The sequence below is a fragment of the Stegostoma tigrinum genome, chromosome 22 (genome assembly GCF_030684315.1).
Source record: "Stegostoma tigrinum isolate sSteTig4 chromosome 22, sSteTig4.hap1, whole genome shotgun sequence".
NCBI classification, from domain to species: Eukaryota; Metazoa; Chordata; class Chondrichthyes; order Orectolobiformes; family Stegostomatidae; genus Stegostoma; species Stegostoma tigrinum.
The window spans coordinates 48789572-48801664 of record NC_081375.1 but is presented as its reverse complement, the minus strand read 5'-3'; the positions used below and the strand labels follow the sequence as shown (position 1 = coordinate 48801664).

The following is a 12093-nucleotide window of genomic DNA, read 5'->3' as shown; positions in this document are numbered from 1 at the left end:
AGTTACTCCAGAGTGGGCAGGAGGAGAATTGGTCACCAATGGTTTCTCATTTTAAAAAAAATTGCGGAAATGGTGCATCTGGGATGAACACTGATTTTGGCTTGGCTATGATGCCCTTTTTTAGGTTGAATAACACTGACCATTAAGGCAGATGCATCAACAGTCGCCTCTTCAATGGGGCCCTAGAGGATGGTGGGATCTGTTGATGTGTAACCCTACAAATGTAAGGAGAGGCAAGAAACAAAACAAAATTATTTAAAATACCAATAAATACTGGTTTTCCCAAATCACAGAGTGGAAAACGAAAATTATTTAATTTAGTGGACTTGTTGTACCATGCCAAAGAAAATGAAACCGTATATTTCAAAGATGCGACTTTTAAAGATGTAGTACACAGGAGGCGCCGGACATGGGATTGAATCCAAATGAAGTTTCAACATTCGTTATTCATTACTTCAGTCCCAGATTGTGCAGACAGAACGAAACTTATTTACAGTGAATACCTGATTATGCTGCTTAAATTAATAAACTTGCACTACATATGCCACGATCTTAGCAACTTTCAGATTCCCTTGAACCAGTTAAATAGGAAAGACTTGGTGAGCGCTGGACTTTTATGATCCAGTGACAATCAAATGAGTTCAGTTTAAAAACTGGTGTAAGTTTAGTCATAAATATAGTGCATTTGTAATTGGTAATTTTCTCTGCTCAGCATATTTACATAATTTGCATTGCAGCACACTCCAATTATATGAAGCTAATCCAATATGGCAGCAGAAAATCCTACTGTACGTGTAATTTAAGGGGATGTAGCCACTTAAAATGGTTTATTTGGGATAAAAAATCTTAGCGTCCATTGGAAAAATTCAAACTCATAACAGGTTTCTACAGAGCTGACAGAGGAGATGAAAAATTGGATTGGATTGTATTCATTAGAGTTTAGAAGGTTGAGGGGAGATCTAATAGAAACTTACAAGATAATGCATGGCTTAGAAAGGACGCTGGGAAGTTGTTTCTGTTAGGCGGGGAGACTAGGACCCATGGGCACAGCCTTAGAATTAGAGAGGGTAAATTTAAAACTGAAATGAGACGACATTTCTTCAGCCAGAGAGTGGTGGGCCTGTGGAATTCATTGCCATGGAGTGCAGTGGAGGCCAGGACGTTAAATGCCTTCAAGGCAGAGATCGACAAATTCTTGATCTCACAAGGAATCAAGGGCTATGGGGAGAGTGCGGGGAAGTGGAGTTGAAATGCCCATCAGCCATGATTTAAATGGCAGAGTGGACTTGATGGGCCAAATGGCCTTACTTCCACTCCTATGTCCTATGGTCTAAAATGTGATAGACAGAAAATAAAATTTTGGTAAGACATACTTTCCTTTTTTCCTTCTCACTTCTTTCTTCTGCTTCAGGAGTGGAGTGACTCAACCACCAAATCCACTTTATGCTAAGTCACAGCTCTCATATGGGAGCTGGTTATCAGAAGAGCCATCTCCTTAGCTATTGCAGATAACTGTTCAGTATACCTGCGATAAGTCTGATGGTTTCCAAGGTAAGGAGCGAGTGAATCTTGCAGTTACTGGCAGTATCCAGTCTATTGTTTGGGTCCAGGCCAACTTCAGAATGTAATGCTATTCTGCAACAGCTCCGCTCATGACTCAAAGTATAGATGTATACTGTGTCTCTGATGACTCCACTTAAATCCATTGGCATCATGTGGTGTTCCCCAGCTTCCTGGAGCCCATTTATATAGAACATAGAACGTAGAACATTACAGCACAGTACAGGCCCTTCCGCCCTTGATGTTGTGCTGACCTGTCGTACCGATCTGAAGCCCATCTAACCTACACTATTCCATGTACGTCCATATGCTCATCCAATGACGACTTAAATGTACCTAAAGTTGGCGAATCTACAACCGTTGCAGGCAAAGCGTTCCATTCCCTTACTACTCTCTGAGTAAAGAAACTACCTCTGACATCTGTCCTATATCTTGCACTCCTCAATTTAAAGCTATGCCCCCTCGTGCTCACCGTCATCATCCTAGGAAAAAGGCTCTTCCCTATCCACCCTATCTAACCCTCTGATTATTTTATATGTTTCAATTAAGTCACCTCTCAACCTTCTTCTCGCTAACGAAAACAGCCTCAAGTCCCTCAGCCTTTCCTCGTAAGACCTTCCCTCCATACCAGGCAACATCCTAGTAAATCTCCTCTGCACCCTTTCCAAAGCTTCCACATCCTTCTTATAATGCGGTGACCAGAACTGTACACAATACTCCAAGTGCAGCCGCACCAGAGTTTTGTACAGCTGTAGCATAACCTCTTGGTTCTGGAACTCGATCCCTCTATTAATAAAAGCTAAAACACTGTACGCCTTCTTAACAGCCCTGTCAACCTGGGTGGCAACTTTCAAGGATCTGTGTACATGGACACCGAGATCTCTCTGCTCATCTACGCTACTAAGAATCTTACCATTAGCCCTGTACTTTGCCTTCTGGTTACTCCTACCAAAGTGCATCACCTCACACTTGTCTGCATTAAACTCCATTTGCCACCTCTCAGCCCAGCTCTGCAGCTTATCTATGTCTGTCTGCAACCTACAGCATCCTTCATCACTATCCACAACTCCACCGACCTTAGTGCCGTCTGCAAATTTACTAACCCATCCTTCTACGCCCTCACCCAGGTCATTTATAAAAATGACAAACAGCAGTGGACCCAACACCGACCCTTGTGGTACACCACTAGTAACTGGTCTCCAGTTTTTATTCCTTTTGTTCCCGCTCATCTTCCTCCAAGTAGCATAGAGATTTCACTTAGGATACCTATTCAATACTGGTTTGTGCCAAAACTCATGCTGCAAAACTGTCTTCCCCCTGTGAGGCCAAAAACACTGTAGCAGCAATAACTCCATTGTACACTATGCCTTGCAACACTAATTGTCTAATTTCACTGAGATGATGGCATTGGAAATGCTACTTACATATCACAGAAGGAATTTAGTGTTAGAGATTTGGTAAATAAACAGTCTTTGTTGCTTTGCTGTAGGTTCCTCTTAACCCATCCAATAGTGAGGATCAGAATTCTCCAGTTATTCAGAAAACCGCACTGGCTAGTGGTAAGTTACTCTGTAAGAATTGCTCAAACATTTGAAACTTTGACTTACTGTGTGCAATTACACTTGGTTCCTCCAGTTAGCCTCCAAAAGACATGTAGGAACCTCCATTATCTTTAGTGTGAAAATTCACCTGGAGAGATTGCTTCTCCAGGTCACTAGTTCTTCATTCGGTGACATGCAGAACTGTTGTTCTGGGCAAATCTTCAATTATTTGTATTTTATTTAGTTGTACTTGAAACAAAAAAAGGCTTTCTTAATGCATTAATTGCAATTTCTTCATTACTGTCTTGGCCTTTGGGTAATTCAGTTATGGTGGCATTGAAGGCTTATTAACTCTTTTAGACTTTATTTCTGCAAATTCAGTGCTATACAATGCATTAATCTTCCTATTTTAGGATGAAGCTGATTCAGATATCAGGTAACCTTTGTTCAACTTCAGGAAGGTCCTGAAGCCCATCTTCAGTATGTTTATTGAAAGCAACGCACATATCCAAAGAAAGTATTGACATTTGTGTAGATTGTCCTGCAGTGATCCCACGACTACCTATGATGTTTTAAATAAAAAGCCTGCCTCAAAGGCTTAGAGATAACACAGTGTGGAGCTGGGGGAACACTAAGGACAGGCAGCATCAGAGGAGCAGGAAAGCTGTTCAAAAAAACAAGGGTCCTGAGCCGAAATGTCAGCTTTCCTGCTCCTCTGATGCTGTCTGGTCTGCTGCATTCCTCCAGCTCCACATTGTGTTATCTCAGACTCCAGCATCGGCAGTTCTTACTATCTCTGTTGCAAAGGCTTGTTGTTATTATATGTGACAGTTAAAGGTTTATCCTGGTGGAAGTTGAACTAAGGAGTCATCTTGTGTTGGGATTCTGTTGAAAGCTATTTCTTCCAGCAAAAGCCAGACAAAGAATTGGCATGTAACTTGCAGAAGGTGCACTGGCTGACTGGAATTCCGTCTTTATTTGGTCCAGAGAGGAGAGGATGTTGGAGATTCTGTGGCACAAAAACCATATCCACCAGTCTGTTCAATTCCAAAGATCTAGAGAAAGCAAAACTGTGCCCGGTAACTGCAACCGTTCCACTTTCATCCGTGTAGGAGTGACCACTGCATGGTCATTGTGGGGACAAGTTCGGTTTTGATACTGACTGTCCGTTTTGTTATAGAGCACTACCACTATGTACCCATCAGCGGTAGAGAATCGTATTCCACTATAATCTGTAACTTCATGGTTTAACATATCTCTGACTTTGCTGATCCCCTCAAGGCAAATGGACGCCAAGCTGCACTCAGTGAGGTGGACAGGAGTCCATGGATGCTGGATGCTGGAGAAGCACTCGAACACTGAGGTACCAACCTGGTGAAGCTACATCAGAACTGTTTGTGTGCTGAACAATGGAAGTATTTTATACACAAAAGTAACTGATTTCACAACCAACTAATTAGGTCAAAGCTCTGCAGTCCTGCTATTATCTAGTCATGGATTGTGGTGGACAACTAAACAGCCGTGTGAAAGTGGAAGGTCCATAACATACCCACCACTAATGATGGCGGCTCTGTCATGTCAGAAGATAAGGCTGACATAATTTCAGTTATTTTCGGCCAGACGTGCTAAGTGGATGATTCATCTCGGCTCTCTCCTGAGGTGCCTAGCATCACGGATGCAAGTTGTTAGCCAATTCAGTTCACTCCACGTGAAATCAAGAAATGGCTGAAGGCACTGGATAGAGGAAAGGCTACGGAGCCACAACATGCTGGCTGTCGTGCTGGCCACACCCCTAGCCATACTTACAGTACAATTGCAAAACGCCATCTGACAGATAATGTGGGACATCACCCAAGAAAGGAAGACACATTCAATCCGGCCAGTTTTCACCTCATTGGTCTACTTTCAATTATCTGTAAAACAGTTTAAGGTTCTGTAGACAGTACCATGAAGCAACACTTATTGACCAATCACCTGTTCACCTGTGTTCAGCTTGGATTCTGCCCAGAGAGTCTGGCTGTAGACCGCATTAAAGCCGATTCTAGACGTGAACTAAAGCGATGAATCCCAGAAGTGAGGTGAGAGTGATCGTCTTTGACTTCATTCAGCATTTAACCAAATGGAGCGTGAAGAAGCCCTAGTAAAAGTTAATGGGAAATCGGGGAAAGTCTCCAGTGGCTGGAGGCAGAACACACATAAAACAAGCTGATTGTAGATACTGCAGATCGATCATTTCTGCTATAGCAGTCCTTCAAGATAGTGACAGGAATCAGCTGCTTTATTAATAACTTGCCATCTATCACAAAAGTGAGGATGCAGTGTTCAGATGCATTTGCAATTCTTCAGATATTGAAGCCAGGCTGCTGCGAGACCTGGATACCATTCATGCTGTTCATCATTCTTTCATGTTTGGATTGGTAAATGGCTAGTGGCAAGTAACACTTGTGCTGCACAAGTCCTTCTCTAAACAAAAGGAATCTAACTATCTCCTCTTAACATTTGATAACAGCACCATAATGAAATTCCTCACCATCAACATCCTGAGGTGAGCATTGACCAGAAACTTAACTGAACTGCCTAGCTAAATAGATTTGCTTCAAGAGCAGGTCAGAGATGCAACAGGGATATAATCATCAGTCAAAGACTCGGGCTCTGAGTTAATGAGCTTGGTGTTCAGTGGTTAGCACTGGTGCCTCACAGTGCCAGGGATCCAGGTTCAACTCCATTCTCGGGCGATTGAGGGAGTTTGCCCATTCTCCCTGTTTCTGCATGGCTTTCTGCTGGGGCTCCAGGTTCCTCTTACAAAGATGTGCAAGTTAGGTGGATTGGCCATGCTAAGTTACCCATTATGTTCAAGGATGTATAGGTTAGGTGCTTTAGCCATGGGAAATGTAAGGTTACAAGGATAGGGTAGGGGGATGGGTCAGTGTGGATTTGTTGGGCCATGGACTGTTTCTACACAGCGTGGATTCTATGAGTCATTTATTAAATGTAAACAAAATAAAACAATATGGTCTACAACAAGGCACTTGGTTACACTAAGGGAAGAGATTCTCCCTCACCTAATTAAGTGAACCTTGTTAGTCAAACAGCATTTTGTTCTCAATTTCCAATACTTTTGGAACTAATAAAAGAAAGTGTTTAAAAATACTTTTTAAAAAATGTCCTTGTAATTTCTTTGGTTAAGGGCACAAAATGTTATACTAATTCAAGACTTCAAGCTAAATGGAAAAATGCAGAATCAGGCTTATTGACAGGAAACCTCTCCACTAAAATCAAACCCACCAACTAGTTTTCACCCTGACATGAAACTGCCTAACTAACTGACAGAGGTATCTACCACTCATGCTAGTAGGAAACCGAGATCAATACTATCTCAAAAGACTCAATATGGACTTAAAGCCAACCCGAGATGGGGAATTCCTCTGTGTGTCTACAGGATAAATGGTGTATTTGAGAAAATGGTTCTCAGAGCCTTCTTCACCAACTTATATCCAATTCTGTGTTTACCACACTGCACCCCGTAACTAAAAGTTGTTATAATCGAATTCATTCATAATGTGAAGCGGTTCAAGTGAGTACCTTGTCTTAAACGTTAAGACAATGGAGCGTTTTGGAATGTTTCTCTTGTCTCAAAAGGAAAGGAACAGATGTAGCTGTAAGACTCGAGGACAGTCTCTGACGATAAGATTCTGTGCGAGATTTGTTACTGTCATTCTCACAGCCTTTTCACAACGCCTTTAAAATGCAGGCAGTTAGTATAAGGATATGAGTAGAAATAATAAGAAATCCCATCTATATTAACCACTGATTCTGAATTACTTATTTTACAATTACAGCATTTTGACGTACCAATTCTGTTACAATCAATTCTGGCTATGTCTACTTTCATACTAGCTTAAATGTTGTTTAAGTTAGTGTATTACAGTGTGACATCACAAAATGGCTTCATTCAAAGATAGTGTATTAGTACAAAATGCTACCTTAGCCTTGTCAGAGGAGCAGTATAAATGTATTGTGAAAAGACTGATAAGTGACCATGTTAAGCAAAGTAAATCTATCAAATTAAAAATGTGAAGCCCAACTCTGCTTAAACCTGGAAATGCTATCATCTGCAAATTCTCCATACACACCTTCCTGGTTTGGAGTTTTATCACTGTTGCTGGGGCCAGATTCTGAACTCCCTCCATAACGGCACTGTGATGTATCTGTGCCTCATGGACAGGTTCAGCTGATGGATCGTGGGCAGTCACTGATGGGCAGCAGTGTGGTGATTTCTACTTTGTTCTTGTGGAGCCTGATTCTGCTTTTTCAAAATGTTGGTAGTGTCAGGAAAATGTCAACTTTGAATAAAAGGAAGCAACCAAAGATAGAACTGCCTGAATAGGCTTGCTGATTCCAATTGTATTTATTTCTGGAGTTTCCATCACATGATCTCCCCGTCCAACTTTTCCACCTCCAAACTCTCACTATTGGCCAACCTGCAGTTTTATCTTGTGAAGCACCGCTATCTCAGACTGACAGCAAAGGGAAGAGATTCTCCCTCACCTAATTAAGTGAACCATGTTAGTCAAACAGCATTTTGTTCTCAATTTCCAATACTTTTGGAACTAATAAAAGAAAGTGTTTAAAAATACTTCTTTAAAAATGTCCCTGTAATTTCTTCAACAATGTCCTGGAACTTAATCTTTAATTACTGTAAGCTCTAGGGCAGTCTTGACGTGTGGCAACTATACATCTCTGCTTAAATGTACATGTCAGTCACACAATCCATGACATCAGTTATGGCCTTAAAGACATTTTGCATCCACAGCCAGGTTGTCAATAACCTTGGCTGCCTCAGTGAAATTTCTCGTTCCACATGTGTAACAAAGCAGAATTTTTTTTTACTCAGCATTAACAACTTAAGCCCCACATGCACCCCTGTCTATTTGTTCTGTATTAGTTCATACATTTGTCTTCTATCTGCATTGCTTTGTTGTTTTCTTATTCCTTGCCAATATTAAACTTTTGGTTCAAATACTTACAGCTTCCCTTGAGAGTACGCAAAAGATTATGAGCTGCTTGATGGATTTTGAGTCCCAAATGGAAGATCTGCAACAATCACTAGCCAAAAGGTAAGAACTATTTTTAAAAATAATACAAATAACTTTGAAATACGATGTGTTACTTTAGACCTCTGACCTCCTCGTGAGCTTGACAGCAAATTAAGAAAGGTCTCACGTGGAATTTTTCATTATCTTGGTGAACCAAGTGTCCTTCATTTAGGAAGTTGGATTAAGAGATCTTTCTCCTTTATATCTTCTGAAAGCAAAAAGTATTCTCCAACTGGATCATAAGATGATTTCGGGTCCATCGTAAGAAATCTGATTAATTGGCTATGACATTTTATTAGCTAGGATCGTGTAGCTGTTAGAGTAGCACAATTGCTGAGCACTAAATGGGAAGAATCGTGTCTCCCAGTAACAAATCTATTTCTTCAAATCCCATTAATGAGCCAGAAAGCTTGACCAGTCACTAAGATGCTCCCTGAATCCTGCGGTCATGTCTGCCTTCAGATATGGGATTGCAAAATCTGCCATGGAAGCTTGACTTGGTTCCAGTTTTCCATTGACAGATGCTTTATCTTATACTACATAGGACGCAGAGGTAAACTGCTCCAAATCCAATTAGCTCACACATATTAAGTATATGCTTTAGAGTTATCCCAAGCCTATTTAATGCATTTCCCAGCTGTTAGTTTAGGTGCAGCTCTGTTAACGTGCAGGACACAGAACTTTCTACAGTGACTTTGTGTATGGAGATAAATTGGAGGATAACCTCAGAGAAGGGAGTCTAGTCTTGAAACAAACCAGTATTAAACTCATTGGGTCTAGACTCACTGTTCAAGCAACCTGTTTTTGTATTTCTAGTATCTCCAAGATTCCCATAAACCTTCCAGAAGTGTTTTGTTTTTTAAACTAAATATCTGTAAATAACACAGGTGAAGGATTCTGTGGCCACACAGAGCAAATGTGAATCAAAAGTAACAGGGTGAATCCAAAGAGATTCTTTAAGTATATTAAAAGGAAAAGAATAACCAGCCAGAGAATAGGACCCGTCAAGGACCAAAATAGACATGTACATGTGGAACCACAGGAGATGGGAGGAATATTTCTCCTCCATGTTTACTGTGGTGAAAGGGCAAGAGGACTTGGGAAAGTTGGTGGTCATGTCTTGGGGACAGTCCATATCACAATAGAGGTGGTGCTGGAAATATTAGAATGTATGAAGGATAAATATCCTGATCCTGACCAGATATATCCAAGAATGCTGCAAGAGGCTAGGGAAGAAATTGTACAGGCCCTGGCTGATGTATTTGTATCATTGTTAGGCACGGGTGAGATCCTGAAAGACTGGACGGTAGAAAATGTTGTGCCCTTATTCAAGAAGGGCTGGTAAGAAAAATCTAGGAATTACAGGCTAGTAAGCTTAACATCCATGGTAGGTAAGTTACTTGAGAAGATTTTGAGGGATAACACAGATACATTTTGAAAGCTACTGTTTGATTCGTAGTAGTCAGCATGGGTCTGAGCACAGGATATTATGCCTCACAATTTTTTATTGTTCTTTGATGAAGTGACCAGGAAGGTTAATGAGGACATGGTAGGAGACGTAGTCTGTACAAATTTCAGCAAAGCCTTTGATAAGGTTCCACATGGTAGGCTGCCTTTGGAAGGTTAGATCACATGGAATCCGGGGAGAGCTTTTAAATTGGATACACAATTGTCTTGATAGGAAGGAGAGAGTACTAGTGGAAGGATGCTTGTCAAGCTGGAGGCCTGTAACTAGTGATGTGCCTTTGCGGTCAATGTGGGCCTGTTGCTGTATGTTATCTATATCGATGATTTGGATGAGAAAGTACAAGGCAGGATTAATAAGTTTGCGGATGACACTAAAATAGCACAGTGAGAAAGGTTATCAGTAATTGCAGCTGGGGGAAGTGGGCTGAGAAATGGCAAATGGAGTTTAATATAGACAAGTGTGAGGTGTTGCATTTTGAAAGTTAAATCAAGGTAGGAGTTTTATCATGAATAGCAGGGCCTTAAGGAGTGTAGTGGAACAGAGGGGCCTTGTAGTGCGTGGTTCTCTGAAAGTGGAGTCACAGGTAGACAGGGCAGAGAAGGCAGCTTTTGGCACACTGGCCTTCAGTCAGGGCATTGATGAGAGAAGCTGGGAAGTTATGTTGTAGTTGTACAGGGTGTTGGTGAGGCCACACTTGGTGTATTATGTTCAATTTGGTCACTTTGCTATAAGAAGGATATTATTAAACTGGAAAGAGCGCAGAAGAAATTTACAAGGATGTTGCAGGACTCAAGGGACTGAGTTAAAGGGACAGGTTGGACAAGATAGAGCATAGGAGACTGAGGGGGTGTATGGTAGAAGTGTATAAAATCATGAGAGGCATGGATAGGGTGGATACACTCGATCTTTTTCCCAGGGTTGGGGAAGCGAGGACTGGCGGGCATCAGCTTAAGAGGGGAAAGAATACATGGGAACCTGAAGGGCATTTTTTTAAAAAAAAAAGATGGTACACATATGGAACGAGCTGCCGTTGGAAGTGGTTGAGGTGGGTATGTTAACAACATTTAAAAGGCTTTTGGATGAATACATGGATAGGAAAGCTTCAGAAGGATATGGACCAAGTGCAGGGAAATGGGGTCAGTGTGGCCCAGTTTGGGCCGAAAGGCCTGTCTCCGTGCTGTAGGCCTCTATGAATCTAAGTTATCAACTAACTGTAATGGTACAAAGGTGTGATTTGAGACTGAAGGAACACTGACAACTCTAATAAAAGGAGAACTGCAACAAACTGGAAAAGCTCTGTGAAAGGTTACTAATGTTGAACACCCGAGTGTCATGACCGCTGTTTTCTTGTAAGAATGAAAGCCTGGTGTATGCAAGTTTTTGGCTACATCTAAACTGATTAGATAATATTCATTGCATTCTATGTTGGAAGTTCCAGCACACTGCTTTTTTGTTTTTGAAACTCACCTTGCTTTCCCCTCCACCTATTCACATGTTCATTTTTCAACAAAGACAACACAGTAGGTAACTATCAGAGATAATGGGAACTGCAGATGCTGGAGAATCCAAGATAATAAAATGTGAGGCTGGATGAACACAGCAGGCCAAGCAGCATCTCAGGAGCACAAAAGCTGACGTTTCGGGCCTAGACCCTTCATCAGAGAGGGGGATGGGGTGAGGGTTCTGGAATAAATAGGGAGAGAGGGGCAGGCGGACCGAAGATGGAGAGAAAAGAAGATAGGTGGAGAGAGTATAGGTGGGGAGGTAGGGAGGGGATAGGTCAGTCCAGGGAAGACGGACAGGTCAAGGAGGTGGGATGAGGTTAGTAGGTAGATGGGGGTGCGGCTTGGGGTGGGAGGAAGGGATGGGTGAGAGGAAGAACAGGTTAGGGAGGCAGAGACAGGTTGGACTGGTTTTGGGATGCAGTGGGTGGAGGAGAAGAACTGGGCTGGTTGTGTGGTGCAGTGGGGGGAAGGGGACGAACTGGGCTGGTTTAGGGATGCGGTGGGGGAAGGGGAGATTTTGAAACTGGTGAAGTCCACATTGATACCATTAGGCTGCAGGGTTCCCAGGCGGAATATTAGTTGCTGTTCCTGCAACCTTTGGGTGGCATCGTTGTGGCACTGCAGGAGGCCCATGATGGACATGTCATCTAAAGAATGGGAGGGGGAGTTGTTTGTTGCGAACTGAGCGGAGGTGTTCTGCAAAGCGGTCCCCAAGCCTCCGCTTGGTTTCCCCAATGTAGAGGCAGCCAATCGGGTACAGTGGATGCAGTATACCACATTGGCAGATGTGCAGGTGAACCTCTGCTTAATGTGGAATGTCATCTTGGGGCCTGGGATAGGGGTGAGGGAGGAGGTGTGGGGGCAAGTGTAGCATTTCCTGCGGTTGCAGGGGAAGGTGCCGGGTGTGGTGGGGTTGGAGGGCA

The 12093-nt window shown here is 42.3% G+C and overlaps 1 protein-coding gene across 4 annotated transcripts in view; it reads left to right on the top strand.

Annotated features, from left to right (window-relative positions):
* LOC125463785 (protein phosphatase 1 regulatory subunit 7-like) overlaps positions 1-12093 on the top strand; it is a 75835-nt gene that overhangs the window by 51477 nt on the left and 12265 nt on the right. For all 4 annotated transcript variants that reach the window (XM_048555477.2, XM_059653819.1, XM_059653818.1 and 1 more), the window contains exons 13-14: positions 3050-3119; positions 8131-8218. In XM_048555477.2, coding sequence (XP_048411434.1) covers positions 3050-3119; positions 8131-8218 — 158 coding nt within the window. The remainder of the gene's footprint in view (positions 1-3049; positions 3120-8130; positions 8219-12093) is intronic.